This window comes from Ixodes scapularis, unplaced genomic scaffold (genome assembly GCF_016920785.2).
Source record: "Ixodes scapularis isolate PalLabHiFi unplaced genomic scaffold, ASM1692078v2 PGA_scaffold3__209_contigs__length_174095766, whole genome shotgun sequence".
NCBI classification, from domain to species: domain Eukaryota; kingdom Metazoa; phylum Arthropoda; class Arachnida; order Ixodida; family Ixodidae; genus Ixodes; species Ixodes scapularis.
In genome coordinates this window covers 31,894,547-31,917,442 of record NW_024609868.1, presented here as the reverse complement: position 1 = coordinate 31,917,442, position 22,896 = coordinate 31,894,547, and the positions used below count along the sequence as shown (strand labels likewise).

Here is a 22,896-nt window from a genome sequence, read left to right as displayed (position 1 = left end):
ATGGGACTTAATTTTCTGCAGGCGTCTTCGCTTTATGGTTGGCCGCTCGTCAGGCTGCTGGCCCCGTGGCTGTTGGCTTCAATAGCGTGCGCCTACGTCGCTCCTCGTGTCCTTGGCTGGTTCAGGATGTGGAAGACGCTGAGACCCATGCCCGGTCCTTGGGACCTCATACCCTTCTGGTTTCTGCTCGTCGCTATAAAGGAGAGGTTCAAGTTCAAGCTGGAATATAAGGGCGCGACTGCGAGTGAGTACTGTATGCTGTTTATTTTCCATTAACGTGTTTGCTTCGCGGTTTACTGCTTATCAACTTAACCTACTGCCAAACACTAATTTTAATTAAACGTACTTTAAAACAAAAATCAGCAACTAACCTTTTCTTCTTTTTTTTTTTGCAGCGCATAGTTACGGATATTTATCTACTGATTACCCCTTTTCTGTCATTTAAATTGAGAAAAATTTCAGAAATTTGCGTTATTACTTTATTTAGGGAAAATATCCAATATTTTACAAAAAATGTTAAAAGATTAAAATTGAGAATTTTTGTTTAATAATAATAATCTTTATTTTTCCGGGTGCCCTAAAACGGCCGAGCGGCCTTCTCTTAGGTACACCAACTCGTACAATAAAAACTCTTAAACAAAAATCCTACTCATTAAAAAGAAATAGATATGCATATACACTGACGCGCTATGAAGTGACGAAAAGTTCGTCCAACTGACAGCGAAATGTAGGCAGGGGTGTTGTGATGTCAATTTGAGGTGGCACAATGCTGTTATACAATGTCTGTAAACGAGAAAGAGGTGACACACGGCATGGTGAGCAAATATCAAAACAGGTGAGCTGTCTCGTCGCACGGAAAGGAACATGGAAATGGATTTTACTAATAAGCCATGAAGAATCAATGGCACCATTAATGATCTTATGCAGGAATACCAAGTCAAGGACTGTTCTTCTGTGTGATAAAGCTTCAGCGAAAATCTATTCAGTAAGCATTCATAGTCATAATACACGCGTCGTCCAATCCATCTATCATAAACAATTCGAACAAATCATTTTTTGCACATGTTCTGTGATCAAAGCCTGTGTTACAGAAATTGAATTCCAAATCACAGAAGCAAACTCAAGCCTTGAAACCATTAAGGAAAAAAAAAGATGTATTGAACAATGGGGCTTTTTAAAATGCTTGGTCAAACGCGATATAACTCCTAGAACTTTCATTGCAGAGCTGACAACAAAGGGACATGATTTTTAAAAGTTAATCCGCAGTCAATGAACACACCAAGATCCCTTACAATTGACACTCGTTCAATCGGATTTAAAAAAACATACTAGAGCATTCATCTCGTTTCAATTTTAAAAATAAGGCAGTTACATCATGAACGGAGACGACATGTGACTTGAACGTTTCCCATGCAGAAAGCATTTGCATCCGCCAGCTGGTTGAATACTAATAGCCCTTGCATTCAACTGAGCACTTGACGATCCAATATTTCTGTCGATTGAAGTAATAATGCATTTTTAGTGGTCATTAAAAGTAATAGAGACTTCGGATTGCCCTAAATACCGCACAGCGACTTTTTTTTTTTTTTTTATGGCAGCTTTTTTTTTTTTTCGGGGGGGAGGGATACATTTTTTTGTTGCAAAAAGATTTGAGCTTTTGGTGCACTCTTGAGTGGTTCGGTTAGGTTTAAAAATGTCGTATTCAATGTAAGTTATTTATATTCTACTCATATTCCACCCGGAACATTCGAGTTTAGTCGTGATGTAAAATAATTCCGTGCTTGGAGATTTATGTTTGTCATTTGTCCCCCTTGTTCCCCTTCTCGAGGGATTATTTTCGTCATACCTGTACAGCTCGCTTGCACCTTTGCATTGAATTGCATTGTAATCATAACCCTTAATTGCAAGTCTTTCACCCTTGTTGGTGTTAGGCTGGTGGCAGCTGATAAAACATGTTTGCTCTACTGACGTCTAACCCCTGGTGAGCTCAGGTGGTAGAGCGCTCCACTGGAAATGGAGAGGTCCCGGTCCGGACCAGGCGGATTTTTTCGGTCACGCACCAGTCACCTAGCTGTGTTTGGAGATTTGTGTTCGTCCTTTGTCCACCTTGTTCCCCTTCTCCAGGGATTATTTTCGTCATTGGTATAATGCTGATAGTCTTTATATATCAAAACATGCACAAAGCTTTCTGCGTTTCCCCCGTTACCAGGATGATGCTTATAGTTGTGGTGTTTCTTACACAAACCTGAAGCAATTATGTGCAGTTAAAAATAATAAAAATAGTCTGATCATAAGTAAAGGGAGACTGAAAACACTTAATAGTCTTCCTTAAAATCATCATATCAAAGCTTTACCTATCAAATTAATTATAAGAGAAAATATGAAAGCCGATTTGTTCATCCCAACGTTTTTTTTTTTCCTTTTTCCTTAGAAATATTCAACCAGATGCGTGACATATGCCAGGAGTATACAGACAAAACCTTCAAGGTTTACATCGGATTTACACCATTAGTAGTGATACACACTCCAGATGCAGCCGAGGTACGTGCGTACATTCTGTCTTGTTCGGCGAGCATGCTCCATAACACAGGGATGTTTTGAAGGTTTAACATCATGATTTGTTGGCGGAAACATTTCGATACAGCTTGCCATTGTAGGCTGGAACGCGTTTTCCCCGAATGTACAGGGCGATTCAAGGAGACGCCAGGCTCTTTAAATCGACCGCAAAATTCGTTTTCTTAAACGATCGCACTACGACTTTGTGCAGCGTTGCCCAAAGGTGGTGGGTTTTTTTGGGTTTTTTTTTTGTAAAATTTGCAAAGAGCGAACTTACCTGAGGAACAAGTAAAGAAAGAAAAAGGCTTAGCTCCTATGGAAACGCAGCGACGCCACCGGTCTTCAAACAACACGGCGCCGTTTCGCACGGGAGATAAGAGATGGCGCAACGAACGCCGCCAACGTAAGCTCCCTACGTCAACGCGCGCCAACGAACGAGCATACGACGCCGAGAACCGCCGTCTTTAGCAGACAATCTTTTCGACTCATAAGCGGCGCGCGTTCCGCGGGCGGCGACAGTCGCAGAAACAAAAACAGGCGCTGTAACAACAAGGAACTGCAGTTCCTTGTCTGCTAAAGACGCCTGCTCTCGGCGTCGTATGCTTGTTCGTTGGCGGCAGTTGGCGTCGCGACCGCTTGCGCCATCTCTTGTCTCCCGTGCGAAACGCTGCCGTGTTGTTTGAAGACCGGTGGCGTCGCTGCGTTTCCATAGGAGCTAAGCCTTTTTCTTTCTTTACTTTTTTCTCAGGTAAGTTCGCTCTTTGCAAATTTCACAAAAACAAAACTGCACCATCTGTGGGCAACGCTGCACAAAGTCGTAGCGCGATAGGTTAAGAAACCGAATTTCGCGGTCGATTTAAAGAGCCTGGCGTCTCCTTGAATCACCCTGTTGACAAAACCGCAGATAAAAAAGTTTTCATCAGTATGTGAACGGCTGTTTTCCTGCCCTCTGAGCTGAAGCATATGTGTGCTGATTGTTTTTTATGCTTCCTGATATTGCCACTTTTTTGTATGTGGAAATAGGATACGTTTATGAGTGTTACGTCGGGAACTTTCTGCACATATGTAAATGGTGTCCTTTCCTTATTGTGTTCGATTGCTTTTTTTATATATATACATTTTCTTATGTGCATCGAGTGCGTCCTTTCCTGCTTCTCGTTTTTTCTAGCCTCGGAAAATTTTTATTTTTATTTTTATACACTGCCCTATTAGAACGCTTTGAGGTATGTCAAATGAATAAATAAAACAAAGATATACCGCACTGGCTGAGGGAAGTTAATTTTTATGGATGAAGCTCTGGGCTTGACCCTTCAAAGAGTTTTAACATATTTTACTGTAACACTGAAAAGAACGCAGAAGTATATTGTAGAGTGAATTGAACGAAACTAGACATTTATACGACCTGGATGGGCAAGGACAATACGACAGGTACGGGGGCCACTAACGATGACGTCATCCACGGGCATCGTCCTCTGGGTGGTATCGTACGAACGCGGGGACATACAAAAAATATATGTATCAGCGACTTTTACACTCTAATTTCTAAAATGCTCGTGGAATACGCTAATATCAGAAGCGATTGTTTAAATGTATTTAAAGTGCATTATGCAATCATTTCGAGTAGCGATCAACCATTTCATTTATTTTTGTAACTTTCCCTGCTAAATTTAGCGGGCAAATTGACCTGACGTCACGTGGCGTCGTAGTATCACGCGACACAAAGATTTCGACTTCCTGTCCCACTATGTCACGGCGTCGTACGTGACATAAAGTCACATGACGTTAGGTCACGTGACTTCAATATCCCCGCTACGTTTGTATGGAAATGCACGGACGCGCAGACAAATATTTGGGCAAGTTTCGTTAAAACATTCTATGCTTTACACATCGAGTGTCCTGTCTGTCCGCTAGCGGTGTCGAATGTCTTTCGTTGTTGCTTTCTAAGCAGTACTTTGAAGCCATATCTGAGCGGAGCTTTTAGAAATGCATGATTTTATAAACGTCCGTTTACAGCACAAATTCTAGAGACAATTACTTAAATATGATCAAAGGATGAGCTCCATGCAAAATGTTAAGGTCGTAGTCGAACGGCGTCATTAAATGCACTTACCTGTTTATATACTCTAACCTTGGCATACCAAATAACCCCCAAACTAGGGTATGTTAAAAAAAGCGTGAATCAAGAACAATTTTTGTGCTTGCGATCTTTGGTTATCTATGGAACATTTTTTTCTAGTCGTCGGACAAACTAGTCTACTTTGTCTACAGTTTGTTAACCAGTGTGTGTTTTTTTTTTCTGCATTTTCTTCTTAAACTTTAGTCCGTGTCTGATTTAAGATGGCAAAGCACCGATGATAACATTTAAATGCTCCCAGTTTCCAAAGCTCTTTTTTTTCTTTTTCTTTTTTTTGCAGGCGCGGCATATGGCGTTTTATTAAACATTACGTAAGGGAGCACCTGACCTTCGTCAAAATTATAAGTTGTCCTTGTCCATGCTGAACAATCTGCAGAATTTGTTTCCAAACTTTTCAAAACAAAACTACTTTTGTACGGTGGGAGCACTATCTGATATCGCCCTCTTACATCAAGAAATATTAGACAGTAAACATAAAAAATATTAGACAGTAAAAGGCGGAGTTTTCATAGCAAAGACACTCTGAGCTTGGGAAACGCAGTGCGTGGCGAGACGTCAGCATCTTATCAACCCTCAGCACCCAATCAACTTCCGGAATTAGGCGACAAGATTACGCCGTAGAACGAATTACGAATCAAGCTACGTGAACGTAAAAAGTGCCTTTATGCGTTTTTAAAGTTGTCAACGACTATAGCACGAAGATTCGAAGAAGCTTTTAGCAAAGACAGGAAATTTTTTCTTATTATTTCTTTTTAATTGATTTAATATAAAAATAATTTATACGCAGAATGTACCGCATCGAGGAGACTGTGTCATCCAGGCACTTGGAGTTATTACTGAAAAAGAATAACAGGCGTGATGTTTTCTTCACTTTCAGACACTTCTAACGAGCACCAGAAACCACAAAAAGCCGTTTCTGTACCACTTTATCGACTCGTGGTTGGGGACATTCAGCCTTCTTGTTTCGTAAGTACGGACTCGAGAGTCACTGTACAAGTTTCGAGCAAAGAGCGGGTTGCCTACGCGCCAAGAGCTTCTGCGGAGCGCAAGTTTGTCTGCTCCTTTTGCAGGGGTTGTGGTGACGTCAGAACGCTGAGCTCTGATTGGCTCTGTTTGAAGGATAGTGGGTAGACCTTAAAGCAAGCTGCCCTTGAGGTCTCTCCCCTATCCTTTCAATCAGAGCTAATCAAAGCTCGGCGTCGTTCTGGCGTCACCACAACTGCAAAAGAAGCAGACGCTCTCCGCATAACCACCAACGTAGCGTTAAAAAAAACATCAGTGCGAGGCGAATAAGGAGCATCTTAGTCTCGCTCCACCAGTCTTGTACACGTTACTAAAAAAAAGTATTCCATTAGATTACTTAATTACTCGACGGCAAAAGTAATTGGACATTACTTAAAGAAGTAATCGTTACTTTTCCGATTAGTTTATTGTGCGAAGACACATCTTTAGAGCCCATAACACTGAACTACTTCCAACCTATATTTCACATTTGCACAAGTATTGAAGAAGAAAAACTGGCTCCCTCTTCGTGGTCGTTGCACCTTCACAATGCGGACACAAGCATAGAATTCGTTTGAAGACATTTAATCATTTGGGCGTTCACCAGTGTGTGTGTGTGGGGGGGGGGGGGGGGGGGGAGCGGAGGGGTTTCTAGATCTTGCCAGGGTTGTCGCTCAAAGTTTGCATCGCTCATTTTATTATTCACATGTGGATGAGCTCGCATGTTATACAAAAGAGCAGCAGCTCCAGGATTTGAAACGGATCATGTGTAGTATCCATTAGCGGAAGAGATCGCCCCGACCACTTCTCAACTCGAAACATTGCTTGTCACAAAGAGCACGTAGGGGAAATGAGGAAATATTTCAACTGCCTTTGTTATATTTTGCATCCGCTTTAGGCATTCTTCGGTTCTGGTTCTCCTACGGGCTGCGAGTAGGTACCCTAAACAAGATTTTTTATTTTTTTTTTATTTCTGTGTGTGTGTGCATGAGGGGGCTAGTTTGAACGAAGGACTCACAAAGCTGCATTCTGCTTCCTCAAACTTCGCCCTGAACGGCCTTTGTCACGCACTGTGGCTTCCCTGGGGCTTCCCACTCCCAGTCCCAGCTCGAAAATAAAAAAAAAAAAACTGACATTCCACAGAAACTTTACATAGAAAGATATTGACCTCGTTTCCTACAGCTCCGCAAAAATCTTTCGTTTTTCCGTTCGAAAAAAAAAAAAGCAAATTTTATTTTTCTCATTTCATAAAAAAAAGGCGTGTGCCCGGGGGGGGGGGGGGGGGGGGGGGGGGTCCCGTGGACAAATTGTAACGGTTACAAGTAATTTTATTACCTCAAAAAGTAATCAGATTACTCTTGTGATTACTGCCTAATAAAAGTAATCAACTGATTACAAAATTACTCCGAAAAGTAATCAATTACCAGTAATTTGATTACTTGTAATGCGTACGGTACAAGTCTGCGCTCCACAGAGAAAGGAAATTGCGGCATTTGACGATAATAACACCGAAGAACTAGATGAAGCAAAAAAGCGTGAATATAATTAGCCACATTCTGCGTTGTTTTAGCTGTGAGTGACTACAGGACCCCGCTACTACGAATCGTGCCCAGTAAATACGGCGTGATCGTGCTCTTTTTTTTAGCGTTTGTTTGCGTGATTGGTTTAGCTTGTGATAGCAGGCGCACAGAGACGATGCGCGTTCGTCACAATGCACTTTCGGTGCTGACTAATTGACCCCAACGGATCGTCGCGTGTGGCCTGCTGTCAAACTTAACATGAAACGCAGTATCGAGTGCCTTGATTTCCGAGTGTTTCCAACTGCTCAATCGGGGGTAACGTGGTTTATAGACGGCGTTCGCAATATAAGCCGCGATGGATGAGTAAAAAGGCGCCGACCTCGTCCGGAAGCGTTTCCGCCTTGCTCCGCTCTCCACCCCCCTGCTTTCCCCTATCGCCACTCGACAACGCGCGCAATGGAACACGCATCCAACCTGCGCAGAAATCGTCCGCCATTAAATTGCAAACGCTCTCCATCGTTCGAGTCGCTCCCTCCGTTAAAGCCAGGCTCTCTCTCTACAGAACCGACGAGATCTGGCGTCTCAAGCGTAAGCTGATGACTCCCGCCTTTCACTTCCGCGTCCTGGATAACTACCTGCGGATCTTCAACGAGAACGGCGACAGGCTGGTGCGCACCATCGGCGAAGCGATTGACGAAGCGCCCGAGGACCCCGTCCGTCTGTTTAAGACCACCCAGAAATGTGCCATGGACATCATCGGAGGTGCGCGTAAGCTTCCAGCGGAGGTAGCGATGCTGATTACTACGAGTTGGTTGTCGAAATGATAATGCAGAGCTTACGAGTGTCCCCTCTACATTAGGCAAAACAAAACAAACAAAAAAAAACGCGCGACTTTCTTAATTTTTTTTCATTCATGGCTCTAATTATTGTGATATTTTTCCTAATGAAGGTTTCACTGTCTGTCTTATTTTCAATTTTTTTCTTTTTTCAGAGGTCACGATGGGAGAGAAATTGGGACTCCAGGACGACAAAAACTTGAACTTCATGTCGTCTTTTAACCGGTATGGTTTTCACAAAAAGGACCGAGACAGTTTACGCAAACAAGCGTTGGCCTAAACCTAAAGCCTTCATCTAATTTCAGGGGCATAATAACGGATATAACGCATTTTGAGCTTTAAAAAGAGGAATTTTTTATGCGAATTGGCAACATTGCTGAGCATTTACACTACTCAGAATAGAAGTGTAACATATCAAGTGCTATCTTGACTTTGAAAGAGAAAAACGTACAGATACATTTATGATTAATGAGTAAGTCAGCCTATACTCTCAGGACATGACTGCTCAAAAGATTTTTTTTCTTATACATTACACAGAATGTTTTGTAGGGTTGGTTCATAGCCATGTCGTGTCAAGCAAATTTCTTAAGTGTTATCACAATGCCGCGAGCGCGCAGCAAATGCGATGAAAGGCGGCAGGAGACGCAGGAGAAAAGAACAATCGCGTGATCCGGAGGAAACGGGCAAAGGCGAAATAGCAGGGTCAAAACTGGAGTGTGCCACCGCAAGAGACGTGAACTTTGCGTTCCACTCCCGCTGGAGCGCTAGATTTAGCAGGGCTTTCTTCTGGAGACGCGATTTTGAACAAGCTGATGACAGGAGCCCACGAAAGTACCAAGTTTCGAAACATGCACCAAGAGCTCATCTGTGCAACACTGCCGCGAAGCCACAAAACAATACATGACTGCTTTTTCCCGCACTATTCTGGAGAAGGCAGTTACCACTATGTTTGCCGCAAAAACTTAAAAAAAAAGATCTTTTGTTTACAAATTACACAAATTTTTAGTTGCTTCCTTAGCTTGAATTAGTTTAGTAACCATATTTTTATCGTCTCGCAATTTTAAGGCCATGCCTGAATGCTAATTAAACTACAAGTTATCCACTCATTCCTGAAATATTCATGGACAGGATAAATATGTGTCATAGACTTATAGCCAACGTTAACAAAAACGTTCAAAAGCTAACATAAAAAATATCAATTTATAACTAATAACAGCTGCATTAAATAACGAGTCAATACTTTTGTACTGCGACGTACTGTTCATATACTGAAAGTAAGTAGCAAGGCGTGCTATTTATGTACTGAAGTTTTGAAGATAAGTAGGGCGGTAAGCTGGACGGGTTTGTAATCGTTAAACGTAAGAAAACAGCGGACAAAACTCCTGGACGAAAAGAACAAAAAGCGCCTGCTTGTCCTGTTATTTTTTTCTCTTCGTTCAATCCTTTTGTACGATGTTTTTTCTTGTGTCTGAAGCTAAATTTTCCCGAAACAAAAGTCAGATAAAAACACGAATATAGGTGCCAAAATATCTTGCTTGTTCAGTAATCTGTTGCTTATTTTTCAGCGTGATGTTCCTAGTTTCCGTGCGATTCTTCAGACCGTGGTTCTGGAATCAAAAAATTTATGACAGCTCAAGCGAAGGAAAACTGTACAACCGTGACCTCGAAGAAATGATGGAATTCATACATTCGGTAAGAAAATTCTACGCAAAATTTCAGTCATATAGAAGTTTTCTTTTTTTTTTTTCCTTTTTTTTATCAGAATACGTACAAACTTCAATACAAATTTGGACAGATTTCTTTTTAGAAGGGTGGGGCTCAGGCCGTGCCGTTTTCAACACGTATTTAAGACAGACTTGGCGGACATTAGATGAGGGGGTAATCGCCATGGTAAGTTCGCTAATTAACTTGTTCATTATTGGTTTAAGGGTCCAAATGAGAGAATTAAGGATTATCCCCCCAAAGGCAATTACTATTAGAGTCCAAACCTACTAAAAGAATTTGCGAAAATGTGGTGCATAGCTTTATATTCATCGATCAATTTTCGACTTTTTTTCGCACGATTTAAAAGTTACGCGCATAGGAGCGCCACGAGCCCTGCCCAGAATGACGCGTAGAAGAGTGGCGCAGACGTTCCAGTCCCATCGTCACTCGTGTCGACTGTGCTACCGCCAATGCCCGAGGACACGCTGCCGAGATAAGACTCGATTAAAACGTCAGTGTGGGTGGGCTTGTGGCGCTATCTTCTCAGCGTGACATTTAATACTGGTGAAGAAACCCGAAAATACATTTGATTAATATCTAAAAAAGAAACATTTCTCTTTCGCAAAATTTTGTTTAATTTGATCTGACCTCTGATAGTTATTATCATCAAATCTGCAATTGCAACATGACCCTCAAAATCAATAATGAAAAACTTAATGAACACACCTCAGTTAGTTCGTCACCTTATCATGAATTGTACTCGTCATCTAATACCCGCCGCGCCTTAAAAATACATGGTGAAGACGGCACTCGACTAACTTTTACTCCCTTCCTTAAACAAAAAAAAATGTTCGAATTAAAAGTAAACTCTCTGTACATCGCATTTTAGAAGTCCCGATCACCTAAGAAAATTGCTGCTATAAAAAGAACAAATATAACGTGTTTTCTCGTTTATGTAAGCTATGTATCATTCTAAAAAACAATCTACACATTAATTATTAACGGTTTGCAAAAGTCGTTGCTTTTTTATTTTTTAAGCTGTCGGTGATTACAGGTTTTTGCAAAGATCGCATATTTGCGCACTGCCAACTTTTGTCATGCTGGGCTGTGGAACGCCTTTTGACCATGCGCCGTAGCTCTCCTGTGCTGTATGTCGGACGCTGCCCATGCATCCACAGCTCAGTGACCCAGCATTTTTCGCCCGGGTGATAAGCACTGGAAAGGCCAAAAGTGAACTAAAGAAAAACTTTGCTTGAGAAAATAATCCCATTGCATTACAATCTAACCGTGCCCCGCACGTCTGCTTCAGATGACGCATTCAAGCCTCCTTTGCCAGCAGTCAGATCAATTTGTTTTTGTAATGTAGGTAAAGACAGGGTGGGGGTTAGTCAACCTAAAAAAAAAATTAGTCCGGTGTCTCCGCAGTTAACCAATTTTTTCGCCAGTATAGTGCCACTGCTAACCAGGTATTTTAACTTTCAGCGTTAATTAAACTCATGCGGAACACGCCAACTTTCTCACGTGAACGCTCTCCCGGAGGTAGCTGAGCAACGGCTCGGAGGCGTAGTACTTTGATATGTTGTCTTGAGAGCTGCCTGAAAAAGCAGTCACTTGGCTACTTCCAGGATAGCACTCCGATGACAAAACAGACTTCCCGTGCTCCGCGCATCAGCTTGGCGAGCACAGTACCTTTAAGACTAGTTTACACAATTGAGTTTGTGCATGAGCAAATACGTTGCGATCTTTTGTGGTCGCTTAAAACCAGATACCACACTTCCGCCATTTATCGGGTATACCTGATACACTCGCAATATCCGTTTCTTTCTCATAATACTTTAAACACCGTTCTTTCGCTGCGGGCCTCCAATAATTTTGACAACGGTATAAGCGACCATATGTTATAGATGGTGCGTAGAATTCGATCTCGCGAATTAAGCCAACCCTTCAGTCTGGTTACACCAAGTTCTGCGGCTACGCGACAGTTAGCGCCACTGTGCCAGAGTGTTCCACTGATGTGTGGTGCCATCACAGTCAGATGATATCTAGCATGCAGTCCTGTTTGTATACGCACTGATAAAACCTTCACTCGCTCACTTCGATTTGTGGTGCGTTGTTTCGCTGTAAACGATCGCAAGAGATCACGACGTCTTCGGTCACAGTCAAAATCAAATTTGTGAACCATGCCTTTACGAAGCGGGGGTTACACGATTGCATGCTGGGACAGTGATTTTTCAGACCGAAACTGACTGAGGCGGCCATACTCGCCGGATTCCGCTACGGGACTTCCTTGGTTAGAAGTGATAATTATTTACTTTCGGGCATTATTAAGGTACGCTTACACTGTTTCGCTTACTGGTCATCGAGCCTTTAAAGCTGATTGATTGCATTGTTCTTGTTGATGTCTTATTGTTCTTGTTTTAGATTATACAACGAAGATCACAAGCGTCGCAAAGCGAGAAATCTTTTCCGAAATATTCACCGGACGATCAACACGACGATGAGACTGACTGTTCCGAGAATAAGAACACGCTGATGAATCTACTGCTGAAGAAACATCGCGAGGACGACCGCTACACTCTAGACGACGTCAGAAGGGACATTGACACCATTATCGCCGCGGTGAGTACCCTGCAAAGTCGCTTCGATTATTAGCTCACATGGTCAAAAGTGAGTCTGGCTCACATGAGTGGAACAAAAGCAAAATATTGGGCTGCGTTTTTTAAAATATTTTATAACGAAAACATAGACGTAATGTACAAGTGTGATTCCGAAATTATCCAGCCTCTGCTTATCTTAGAATTTCTGTTTCCTCACTGTCTTATCGGCACTTTTTGTACGAGGTCGCTAAGTCGCTGTTCCTTGTCACTGGTGTGCAGGTTTGAACCTGTTAAGTCAGTTAAATCGCGTCTAAAGTTCGAGAAACAATGACTACTCCGCTTCCGAATTGCGTAAGTGGGGGAGTTTTGTTTTTGTTTTCTGGGGCCACGTGTCTGGAGCTGATATTTATCGAAGACTTTGTGCAGAGTATTAGGAAGTGTTTCGTCACATAAATAGTGTGTATGAATGAATAGAGAAATTAATAAAAGGATGGACAAGTGTCAGCTATAAAGAAGGAGCCGTTCGCACGTCCGTGATTGCAACTTACATTGAGCGTGCGCGCGAACTGAATCTGTCTGATAAACGGGTAACTGTGGAGGATGTGACAAAGCATCTGAAAATAAGTAAAGGCTTTGTGTATGCTAGTGGTTGCCAAACCGTGGGTCGCGATTCCCTAGTTCGCAGTAGATGCAAAGAGGGAAGGGGGGGGGGGGGGGGGTAAAGCACGGTTCGAATTTGTCTTCTCTGCCGTGACGTTCATGAAGACAAAATACAGGTAACAAGTATACACGGAGTCGGAACTGATACCTGTGGTGTCTAAAGTTTGCCCTCGTTTTGGGAAACATGCGCTCTAATGCTTTAGTCCCACCAGAGTGATAAAACACAAACAACCGACATTGACAACCCGCAAGCACGTGTAAGTTTCTTAACTTACTTTATGCATCAGAACACCGTTCCAAATCAGACTGCATCTCCGACTCCGTGTTCGGTTACATTTTACCGCAGCGGCAGCTGTAAGTCAGGAATAAAGAAAGAATAAACATGTAATACAAGGTCGACAAAACCCCATCCTTCATTGATCCTGACCCACACGAGCACGCTCATCGTTCTTCAATACCTGTTATACAAATCCGTCTGGCCGTCACTCGGCAAATAGGCGAAAGCTACGGTCCATTTGAGCCAATCAGTGCGTTGGAGGGAGATATGAGACGCCGCGCAAGCGCCGAATGCTGTTCGCGATTGAAACGACAAGCGCCGTCGAATATACGGGAACGGTGCACCCAGTCAAACATCTGCTATTTAGCCGGCCAATTTTTTTTTTTTTTTAACTGGGGTGTTTTTGTTTGTAAACGATAGTAGCGGTGAGGAAAAGGGTCGCAGTGGAATATTGAACTCATTACTTCAATCAAAGTATCCCGGCGGATTTACCGGAGTCGACTTAACGCGAATCCGGCGAACCTGCCAAGCGGCTAGCTTCGACGGACGCGATATTCCAATTTTTATTTTTTTCCGGCGACGTTTGTGCAACGTTTTGAGAAACTAAACGCTGGTGTGCACTCGTATTTCCCCTAGTTTCTTCTTTTCAAACTGCTAACCACTGCCCCCAATCGCTGCTTGGAAGCACGATCACACCGATCCCATGATTTGTACTGACCAGGAAAGGAAAATCTGCTGCGCGAGACGACGCTATTACCACGTCGTTTTTGCGCCGGCTCGCGTTGTGTTCCTTGACGTTGGAGTATATTTAAACAGCCTTGACCGGCGAAGGATTTCTCATTCTAACGGCGTCAGATTGTGAATCATCAGATGCACGCACAAACAGCTGCTAAAACGTATAGTTCGTCCGAGACAGCGGCAGCTTCGGACTACTTGGGATCCGGAATTACTCCGCTGATCCGCCCGCGCGTGCGATCCACCGCTTCACGCAGGGAATTTGCCCTGAAAAAGGGCATTTCCGCAAACTTCGGACATTTGTTTTTTTTTTTTTTTTTTTTAGCAGGAAAATAGGCCACGCATGACTGTAATTGTTAGACTTTTTGGATGCATTCAGCGGGCAGATCGCGTTACCACCATAAAATGAGGATCTCGGAAACCACTTTAGTGCATCTCAAATTGCGATCGCAGGGGACGTCATGGTCCGATGGGCTAGGTGGCGCAAACTACCGCCCGTTTCAAAGAGTCAGTAACATCCATCCATCCATTTAGCCAATCGAGCAGCGTCGAAAGTGTAGCGTCACGGCGCTCATCTGTACGTTTGCCCTCACCATCTTAAACCAATCACGCGGAGTGAATGCGCCTTGACCCTGCGTTATTTTTAGAACATGATTGTTTCAACCGGTGATGGCGTACCTGCCGTGACGATGCACTTTTCGCGCGGCTTAATTAGCTCCCACTGGGTCACGTAACGTCGACTGCGGTTGGACCTCGGGTACGCATACCTGTCGAAGCCAGGTCGGGAGAGAGAGAGGGGACAGCCACCTTTGGTAAACATTTATAGCCCCTTCCCCTGGAAAATGCCGAGCGCTGCGCGCTAGCGGTCGTCGAGCGGTCGGCCTCCGTGAGCGATCGGTCACGTGGTCCATCCTAGTGGCACGCGCTGCGGAGCAAATCGAGCGTAACGCTCCCAGCGCCACCGCCTCCAAAGCGTCTGCTCTCGCTTTTGAACAGTTGCGGTGGTTGCGGTTCCCCATTGCTATCTTGCTGAAAGCATGAAGTTCTGATCGGAACTTTATGCTTTGACGAAAAATTGATTGTTTACTACTTGATTAACGGTGACCCCGACGTTTTTCCTTACAGTTCATTTTTCCTTACAATTATATAAGCCCGATGAAGACAACTAGAAGTACTTGTACGAGCCGTAGGATGCTATTAATACCAAACACGTATGCCGTAAAGCGATCGTCATCTCCGAAGGCGACTTCCATCCGCGGAGTACTTGGCGTGTCGTCTTCTAATTATTCCAATTGCATTACAGAGACCACAAAACGAATAAACGACATACCTAGCTCTTCGTCCAAATAGGCGCGCACAACGCCTTCAACGTAACGCGGTATCTTGGGCCTCTTCTCAGGCCAGCCAAACGACTCGGCAAACACTTCGCCGAGAACGGCTGCCTCGTAGTCACTCGAGCTGGAGCTATAGCTGGTATCTTCGTCGCTGTCACTGCGTTTTATTAGACCTCCTGAAATTAGCTGCAACGATGTCATCGCCGCAGTAGGCTCGGGCGAGTCGGTCATGAGGAGGGGAACGAAAACAAGCACAACAAGGGAGCCCACCCAGCATTCGAAACAAAAAAGCCGCGAAACTCCTTCACTCCCCCGCGGGAATGTCGATAACGAAACTGAAACGTTGCGAGAAACGACCACAGATCGCACTCCTCCGAAAAAGGCTGCGCGCAGAACTACTCCGGACCGCTCGACGCGCTCCGCCACTTTTCCACGGAGCGGTTGGAGCCGCTCGGCGAGCGCCCCACTGGCTCCAGATCTACAAGCGGCACACGCGGAGAGATTGCTCTCATCTCGCGAGGGAAACAAGAATCCGCTCGGCGAGCGCGCGCCGAGCGCTCGCTATTTGCCAGGGGAAGGGGCTAGAGTGACACACTAATATCCGTAAGGGGACAAAAGTGACGTCTGGGGCACAAGAAGAAAAGTAAAAGGGGAGTTCCTACTCCTTCCCCCTTCTCCAACGGCGCGTTTACACTTGCGGATTCGCGCGGCGGTTCTGCGCGGACGGTACGTGGATTTTGGAGCAGGGTGGCGAAATCGACTCGTCGCTGGCGGAAATTCTGGGATACGGGTCCCGGACTTATCCAAATTTTCCACCAGTGACGAGTCAATTTCACCACCCGTCTCCAACATCCGCTTTCCTCCTGCGCCCCGCGAATCCGAAGTGTAAACGCGCCATAAACCAGTCACGGAGTTATCATTTCACGTACTTTCGGAAGGGGGGTCTCGAGGGCTCCGTCTAACACTTTTTTTTTTTTTTCACCCGATACCACTGGGCAGTAGACTGATTGCATTCATTAAATGACACGTTTTAAATAGGTAGCCATAAGGAGCTAGTGTCGCAAAAAAGCCTTGGTGGCGTTGTGACGGAAAAATCCTGATTGGTCGATAAGGTCATGACGTCAGAGCAACGTGACCACGCGAGGGAATTTCGAACCCACAAAAGCTCACGTGAGAGGTGACGACACGCGTGTAAAGAAAGTGAATAACAAAAGATGTCACCTAATGTGCATTAAAGGTCGCCGTGTGTCTCAAAAGATTTTGCTTTAGAAATTAATTCATTTGACTTAAAGCAAAAGTTTGAAGAATTTTAGGCAGGATTCGAAGCTACAACTCTTCGGTGGCGAGCAAGACACGCTACCGACTATAGGCCATGTCCGCCACACTTCCTGATCACCGGCAATAATAGCATGAGAGGTGAATAAGAAGGCGATGTGATCGGGGCCCGATAACGCTATTCCGTTTCACTCTTAAGGGCGAAGCTTCAGCGTCCTTTAAGTTTTCACTCACTTACCTTAATTATAACTATTTATGATTGGTGTGCGAGTGTTTGATGAATGTTTGGCGATGTCAACTATATACCAAAATATATGTGTTTTTCTCTTTTTTTTTTCTTTTTCTTTTAGGGAAACGATACTCTCACGACGTCAACGTGCTGGACGTTGAACCTGCTCGCCCACAACAGAGACGCTCAAAGGAAGGTTCATGTGGAGCTTGACGGAATATTCGGCGGCAACCTCGACGGCGAGATCACCGCAGACGACCTCAGAAAAATGAAGTATCTGGAATGCTGTTTGAAGGTTCGAACTCGTCCTGGACATGCTGCCTGAGCTACGTAACGACATGATCTCTTTACTCGCCCTGTTTTAGGAGTCCTTGAGGCTGTATCCTGCTTTCCCCCTGATCGGAAGGGTACTCGATGAAGATCTCATCTTGGGTGAGCATTAATGCACTATCTAGCTGACACCTATGCTGGTAATACTTTTTCAATCGTCAATACTCCTTGTAGGTGCAGGGGGGCACGAGGCCGACGCCTAAACTTTATTGAAACATTAACTTTTTTTTGTTTTTGTTTCTTGTTTGCACCCCGCTGTTTTTCGTGCACAATACCAGATGGAGCATGTATGCGTTCATCCGTGTACAAAGGAACGGTTATTCGAACGGTTACATCATGAAATTTGTTCAAAACACGTGTGACTGACTTCCTCAAACGTGGTAGCATAAAAATCAAGATGATTTCAATACTGATTTAAATTGCGGTTAGAACATAATTTCTATAAGAGCAGTTTTATTATAATGCTTTAAATCAAAACTTTCTTACAAAAATAATTCCCCAATATTACTTTTTATTCGCCGTGTATCCACTAAGTGATGTTTTATACGTGAATTGGTTTTATTTAGATGAAAAAATCAGTAGGGAATAAATATTTATATCAGGCTGAAAACGAGAAAAACGCGATTCCGTTATGAGCAATCCGAGCGTTGAGCTTTCTTTTCTTCCTTCCACTTTATACGTAAGTTACGTCAAGCAAACGACAATGCGAGAAAAATGAAAACTAGGAGAGTAACGTCATATTGCAAGCAGATAAGAAAGCGAAACAGAGAGCAGATAGAGATTTATAACTAACCAAAACTCTAGCAGCGTTTGTCCTCATCAGGCGGGTTTACATAAAGAAAACATTCATTGAAGTACTTTATACTTAGAGTAATTCTTGCTTCCGCTTTAATATGAGTCATTGGAAAGGTTGGCGAATTTATTGAGGCAGAAATAAGAGGAGGCGACATACTGGCTCAAACCTGCGAAAAATAAAAAAATTCCAAGTAAAGCCGGAAGTAGAGGTCGCGATCGGTGAGCACACGCCTGAGGGCGCCCAAGTCCGTCCAATAGCGCCCGAGGGTTCCCAAGTCCAATAGCGTCTTTTGGTTTTGATCGTCGTTGAGGGCGTGCCCCTCCAACCGGAAGTTTCCCCCGGCTTCACAACTCGAGCGTCTTGCCGCCTCAAGAAGATTCCTACCTCCATTGGTAGGAATATTTTGTGTTATGTCAAGTCGGTGTTTTTATTTTAATTATGACGTCTCCTGGCTTTTGGAGTATTTTTGCCTCCATTGGTTAATTAATCTGCCATATTTAAAGAAACATATCCTAATAAAAAAATACTGTTTTGGAGCTATAGTAATCTAAAACAAATTAATATGATTTAAATCAATCAAACATATTTATTTATTTTCAAAAAATCGTGATTTTTTGTGTTTTTAGCATATTTTATTATGACAGACTGAAAAAAAAAATCCTTATCTAGCCTTAAAGGGGCCACGAAATAATTTTTCAACGCAGTCGTGACGTGCTTCGGCACCGATACGAGGACGCCAAGCTTCCACCGCCCTTCTTAAGTACATTAGAGAACATGTCAATCGCAAGCGATGACAAGTGCCGCCACGGCACTCATTTCCCACGAACGCGAATTCAAATATTCGTCGACGGATTGATTGTTGACGAGCATGTACATACGTTCGAGTGACGAAGTGCTCGTGTGCAATGCCTGAGCTGGGCTCGGCTGACATGCTTTGGGTACCGCAGATGTTCACAGTGAAAAGGCGGAAACCTTTTAATAGAAAGGTGGTACGAAATAGTCCGCTATAGTTTCGAATTTTCGTACCGAAAATTATTTTGACCCCCTGAATTATATGCGATTAGTAAAATTCTAATCTAAAATTATTCATCCCACCCCAAAATTTATTTGAAAACCACTTTAAAGAAACAAAAAACGTTTCGCAAAACACAAATTTACCTTTTCAATTTACATATTTTTATTTATTTTTCTCTTTTTGCGAAACATCAGTTGTCTATTGGCACCCTTGATATTCCTTTAGATTTTTTCTGTCAGGTCCGACTACCGTCCTGTTTTCTTATAGTAAATATGTGTTTGGCACATTATGGCCTTAGTTACCGCTGTGCCATTAAACACTTAATTTTCTTCCTCTTAAAGCAAAAAGTAAGCCCATTAGAGTGCAAGCAGTTTGAAGAGATATGGCTCGAGCGCTTGATAGTTAGCGCGAGAGCGATGGCGCGCTTGTTGAAAGAAGTCTTGCAACGTCACGACATACGTCTATTGCTTTTTTTTTCTGTTGCTGTTCTTTAGGTGGCTACAAGGTACCAGAAGGCGTGATGTGCTTTATAAGCCTATACAGCCTCCACCGCAATCCCAAATACTTCAAAGATCCCGAATCCTTTATCCCGGAAAGGTTCATGTCCGAAGAGATCAAAGCCCGGCACCCGTTCAGCTACATTCCCTTCTCTGGGGGCTCCAAGAACTGCATCGGTACGCTTAGAGGTTTAATTTGAGATTTCAAAGAAATGCATCCCTGTGGTCACGGACATCTTAAGAAGCGCAAGGCGTTGCATATTATGTTCACGCGTCTCACTTCGTGATTCTTTCTTTGGCGTTCTATTGGCCAATAGCGCAGACTCATTGGCTGCGGAGTGATAACGAGGTGTTCAAGTCTCGGTATACGCCCTGCGTTTCTTACGCAGTCACTGACTATATAGGGTGTCTGAAATGCCAAGGCTCGGTCTAAAATTACCCGTAAAAATCGACGCCTGCCTGTAGCAATCTAAATATTTTGGCGAAGCTGTATTGGACGGGTTGGTTTTACCTTGTAAATTTACAAGACGCATCTCTTTTTATGCAAAAGGATTGGGCCAAAAAAATTGCTTGGGTCAACGGCGGGCGGCGACACAGGCGACCGAGTCGAGTGGCGGACCGCGTTTACGCATATTTTGATAGATGGCCTAGGGAGCAGCGTTGGGAGGTGTAGTCGACCAGCTAATTAAACTGACGACACGCAGACGAAATCCGTCGGCAGCAAAACCGGCATCATGCAATCGCGTTTTTTTTTTTTTGTTGTTACTTTAAGTTTTGCTGTCATTACCCGCATTTTTTTGTTTAAACCAAAGGTATGTTACAAAAATACTACGCTAATTTTAATAGACCACGGTCTTGGAGGGTGGTCTGGATATATTTTTTTTTAAAGCAAGCCGGAACAAGAAAGTATAGTGCCATCTATCAATAGGTGCGCCGAACGCGCCCCGACACTAAACTCCGTCCTCTGCGTCGAAGTTCTCCGTCAACCCTGGATAGATTTTTGGACTTATAGTTTGCAGAAAGGAAACTGGGCCTTATAATTTTGCAAGGTAAAACCCTCTTGTGAAATACACCTCTGACGAAAAGTTTAGATCGCTCTGTGCAAGAGCCGATATTGTCAACCTATTTTAGTTCGAGCCTCAGCATTTCAAACGCCCTATATATAACTGTGCGTAAAATAATTATAACGAAAGTTTTGTTGAACCAAATAGTGTTACTCTCGTCTGCCATCGCTGAGCTAAAGAGAGGTTACCATTGTATAAACCGCGGGCGTCTTTCTCTGTTCGTTTCATAAAGATGTGCTAGAAAAAAAACGTTTAATTATATAGAAGAAAACAAATTTCACTAAGATTCGTAATGTTTTAGCATATGAGTAACCTCTCAGCGTTTTAGAAAACAAATAAATATTATCCTCCAGTGTTTGGTGTGCCAAGCAGAAACACCTTACCGCTCATTCACACTGGAAGCGGATCCGCGTTCGCAAAGCGGTTGCGAACGCGGTTGTATAAAGATCCAGTACAATTGCACGCGCACTCGATGACATCAAGGGCGCGTGCAATTGTACTGGATCTTTATACAACCGCGTTCACAACCACTTTGCGAACGCGGATCCGCTTCCAGTGTGAATGAACGGTTATGGTGTTTCAGCTTCGAATGAGCCAGCCAAATTGGGAACAGTCGTTACCCCCCCCCCCCCTCCCCCCGCCTTCTTCTTTTCATTTCTTTGTACTTTCGTAATTCGCCAAAAGAAGACACCTTTTGACTGCAATAGTTGTAAAGAAAACCTTTCTTTTTTTTCTGCTTTCAGGGCAGAAATTTGCAATGATGGAGATGAAACTAATACTGGCGAAGGTGCTTCGTAAGTACCAAGTCGAATGCAAAATTCCAATGGATCAACTCAATGTTGCCTACGAAGTGATCGTGAAAGACAAGGGCGGCAACAAAGTCTGGTTCCGAAGACGACCAGAACTCTGCCTGACTCTGCAATGACACTAGCTCATCGACGAAACGTTTGAATCATAGCATTGGACCGAACGGTTACACGGGAAGGGCGGGTAGGGCATCCTATGTAAATTAAAGTTCTGATTACTGTTTTTAATGGTTGTGTCATTCTTTCACAACGTCGTTAGAGTGACCTCGAGGATTTATATGCAAGATTTATTCCAATTACTCGTGAGCTTGCGCAGCCGTGCACCATGGGTGTGTAACGGTGTTGACTATAGTGCTCTGGCAAACTGTATAAATCGATGGCAGAGCCACTGTTTCATCACAGGGTATACGACGTGCAAGTTCGTCTGCTACTTGCGAAAATTACGTGTTTGTTCATCCGCCAAGTTCACCCACGTGTTTTTTTTTTCACCCCAATAACGCCGCGTGCTTGGCTGCCCCATCATCACGCCTTTCCCTCACGTCCAGCCTGTAAACTAACGCATGTAGGGCAATTCAGACTGCCCGTAAAAATGGGTTTCTCAGCGAATCGTGCTGTAATTTACTACAGAGGAGCAAGCAGGTAGTGGATGTTTACAGTGAAAAAATAAAAATGAATAAACTCGTTAAAAATAAAAATAAAATAAAAAAAATTATTGGCAGGTGACGCACGGGTAGTGAGAAATGCTGCCAACAGATAGCGCACGCCGCGACGAGGGAGCACCTTCCGATTCGGGTTCTTTTGTGGGGTCGTCTGCTATCATTACCCGAATCTGCCGGCGCTCCCTCGCAGAGCCGTTTATACTGAAAGAGTTTGGCCAAAGGGCGGAGCTTGTTGCCCGCCAGAACCAGCGGATTTCGCGATCACACAAAATGGCGTTAGTTCTTTGTCTTCTTTATTCCCGAGAAATCACATAATGACACTTTGTCCAAACTGGGGGTGTGGGCAAAAGATAACTGCTTAAAAATAATACTGATAAAACTAAAGCTATCATTTTTCGACCCAAAAATAAGTGCGTAAATCTAAGGAGAAGCATTGTGCTTGACAATACGCCAATTGGAATTGTCAGTAATTTTAAAAGCCTTGGAGTCATATTTTCGGAACATATGTTGTGGGACAGTCACATTAACCACTCACTTGCAAAATTATCTACCATCATAGGTCTGACATTCCGTAACGGCAAAACACTCCCAGTCAGTGTGAAGCTTTTAATTTACAATTCCTTATTATATATTCACATCTCAGCTACTGCAACCTCGTCTGGGGTAACACCACATTCACAAACCTGCAAAAATTATTTTTACTGCAGAAAAAAAATGGTTAGAATAATATGCAACGTGCCTTATGATTTCCATACCGGCAGTTTGTTTAAGAAGTTTAGCTTATGAAAAATTCATAGCCTTTATAAATATAGATTGGTTCTGAGTTTAAAATCAGAAAAAAAGAAACATTATAAATTGTTGTCAACTCTA

The 22,896-nt window shown here is 43.4% G+C and overlaps 1 protein-coding gene across 1 annotated transcript; it reads left to right on the top strand.

Annotated features, from left to right (window-relative positions):
- On the top strand, positions 1-21,486 carry LOC8037829 (cytochrome P450 4V2). Its single transcript, XM_029976591.4, has 11 exons — positions 1-244; positions 2,432-2,541; positions 5,568-5,656; positions 7,775-7,974; positions 8,204-8,273; positions 9,614-9,740; positions 12,174-12,371; positions 16,981-17,154; positions 17,225-17,291; positions 19,495-19,674; positions 21,305-21,486. Exons 1-11 carry the CDS (start codon positions 1-3, stop codon positions 21,484-21,486), a joined length of 1,641 nt encoding a protein of 546 aa, XP_029832451.2.
- The last annotated feature ends 1,410 nt before the right edge of the window (positions 21,487-22,896 follow it).